Below are 2,404 nucleotides of genomic sequence, written 5' to 3' on the forward strand. Positions count from 1 at the left end.
TATATGCATAAGCCTGATGGTTGCATATAATACAAAGATTGTTGAACCGGTGATTGCTAAGAGGTCAATTTCATGCATCAAATATAAACTGTAGTAGAATTTGATAATTCTAAGCTTGAAAGGAAACCTGGGTACAAAAATGGTCTATTTGGTGTCGCCTTCTAGGAAATCTACCCTGTTCTGAAGGCTTGTGTAGATGAATTATTTTCTATGTGGAAAGATATACTTGTACACGCTTGCGCCTTCGCCCGCTAATAGCGGCTAAGAAGCATGATCACCTAGAGCGCCATCACTGGATTTAACCAGAACAAAAGGCAAACAATTTTATACATGAATATCTATATGACTGCAGTCAGAACTAAAAGTACCCGATTTTAAATATGGGTTGGGTGGCCTGCTAGGAGTGCAGTACTTGAGAGACTATGCTAGTGTAGTAAACATAAATTTGGCCGGTCAGCTTCTATAGGGAATGCAAAACACTTATGAAATAAGAAACAGAGAACATCTAAGCAGAAATAAGGTACATGTTTGCTTACGAATGGTACTAACATGATATATTTTCTGCCCGCCGGTAAGTTATCAAGCAAGATCATCAAATGTTTCTTTGTAGATCACATTGTGAGTATTGCCAACAGTTTTCAGGAGAGTTATTTTCAGTCAAAGCTGGAAGATGAAGACTGACTAAGAAATACTCACATCAGTCAAAATAAAAATCCTGGGCTGAAAATTTGAGATGTACATAACTACTACAATGTAGCAACGAACCCATACACTTTTTTCATTATCCCTGCTGCCTTTTGACACTCAAGCGGACATTTGTATTGGCGACTATAAGAAAACTGGAAAATATATTAGATAGAGCGGGCGGTGAGGTCCCAGGTGGGGGGAGTGGGGGAGGCGGCGGGGTGGCACTCGGTAGGCAGAGCGACCGACGGCGGTGTGATCGCATGCGAAATCATAGTCAGAACTTTGCATTTGAAGGTACACGCTCAGAGGAATTTTTTTGCTCAGTGCCAAAAGTATCAAATGCCTAAAACTGAAAATCACATCCTGAACTGAGCATTTTATTGAGAATCGGCAAAATAAGTTAAAGACAACAGTACGAGAACAGGTGAACGGTGATCTGATTTCAACACAAAATACTCATGAAGAAATAAAATGGGTGGACAGTGGTTTGGTTTCTAAGCATAAAACTGATCATGTTTATGCCACACATTAAGCACATAATGTGTGCGTATTTGGAGCCTGAAACATCTACCAACTAAAACTACTCCCAAAAGCAATCTTCAAGTTCAATCTTAAGACGTAACACATAAAGCTACAGACTACAATTTTGATGCACAGATTTAGCTCACTCAATCCAGTTTAGAGAGTACCCACACCCAATTCTGGAAAAAATAATGCGAGGCCCAATCCTCCGCTGCATCAAGCATCAACCATCATGAGATTGATTCCTTAATTGATCTGAAAACAGTTGCTTGGATTAATGTACTGTTACAACTTGATGTCAGAGGAAAGGAGGGATAAAACCTTGAGGAGCTGCATGTCCATGGCGTCCTTGACATCTCCTTGAAGAATCCCTTGACAACGGCGACCGTGATGGATGGGGAACTCCCATGGCGTGCCCCAACTGCATCTCCAGCAGAGAATATGAAGAGAAGGTGAGGTGTATGGGCAGAGAATCTCGGCCAAGAAGGAAGGAAGGACGAACCTGGGACCACCGGAGACACGCCGGCGAAGCCATGCCCGAAACCCTAGCCCTGGGTGTGTGGTTGCGAGCGGGCTGTAGAGGCCGGGAGCAGAGAGTCTGGGTGGAGGGGAGGGAGGCGCGGACCGTCGGCAGCTTGGGGCGTGCCGCGCTGCGCCGGAGGCGCCGGAAGCAGCCGGCATGGGCGGCGGCGGCGGCGATGACTTCATAGGCGAGAGGGAGAGGAGGCGAGCCCGTGTGCTCTGTGTGTGGTTGTGTTTCCTTTTTTCTTTACAGAACTGCTTGGACCGCGTGTTGAATAGTCCAAACGACAGGGGGTTTTACGCAAAAATGAATCATTTTTCCTGAGTACCACTTAAACAAGGACCGTGGGTTGATTTCAAAGAAACAGCGGGGTTTTTTCGCAAAAACACCAGCGACGTACGACCAGAAGCGATGCGTGGTTTATTAGTAGGTAGAGATGGATAGATTAGGAAGAGACTAGCACATATGCCCCTGCGTTGTAACGGGAGATAAAAGTATGCCGCACCCTGCTCCTAAAAAACACAACACATTTAAATTGACATCAAACTTGATTATTATTTTTACAAAGAACAACCCAAATTTGTCATGTCTTTATTCTCGCAAAAAATGTTAGGCTGTGTGTAGAATCTCTTTTGCAGAATAACCCAAATAGGCACAAAGTATGATGGCAGC

The 2,404-nt window shown here is 44.2% G+C and overlaps 1 protein-coding gene across 2 annotated transcripts; it reads right to left on the reverse strand.

The window, feature by feature from the left end:
• Positions 1 to 994: 994 nt before the first annotated feature.
• On the reverse strand, positions 995 to 1,989 carry LOC123146937 (formin-like protein 5). Of its 2 annotated transcripts, none has more exons than XM_044566197.1 (3): positions 1,712 to 1,989; positions 1,531 to 1,630; positions 995 to 1,464 (listed from the first exon to the last, which is right to left on the reverse strand). In XM_044566197.1, the coding sequence occupies exons 1-3, from the start codon at positions 1,915 to 1,917 to the stop codon at positions 1,456 to 1,458; spliced, it is 315 nt and encodes a 104-aa protein (XP_044422132.1). In that variant the 5' UTR covers positions 1,918 to 1,989; the 3' UTR covers positions 995 to 1,455. The 2 variants fall into 2 exon arrangements, with proteins under 2 accessions (XP_044422132.1, XP_044422131.1); XM_044566196.1 differs by having other exon boundaries at positions 1,016 to 1,420.
• Between the last annotated feature and the right edge of the window lie 415 nt (positions 1,990 to 2,404).

The sequence above is a fragment of the Triticum aestivum genome, chromosome 7A, assembly GCF_018294505.1.
Source record: "Triticum aestivum cultivar Chinese Spring chromosome 7A, IWGSC CS RefSeq v2.1, whole genome shotgun sequence".
Taxonomy (NCBI): domain Eukaryota; kingdom Viridiplantae; phylum Streptophyta; class Magnoliopsida; order Poales; family Poaceae; genus Triticum; species Triticum aestivum.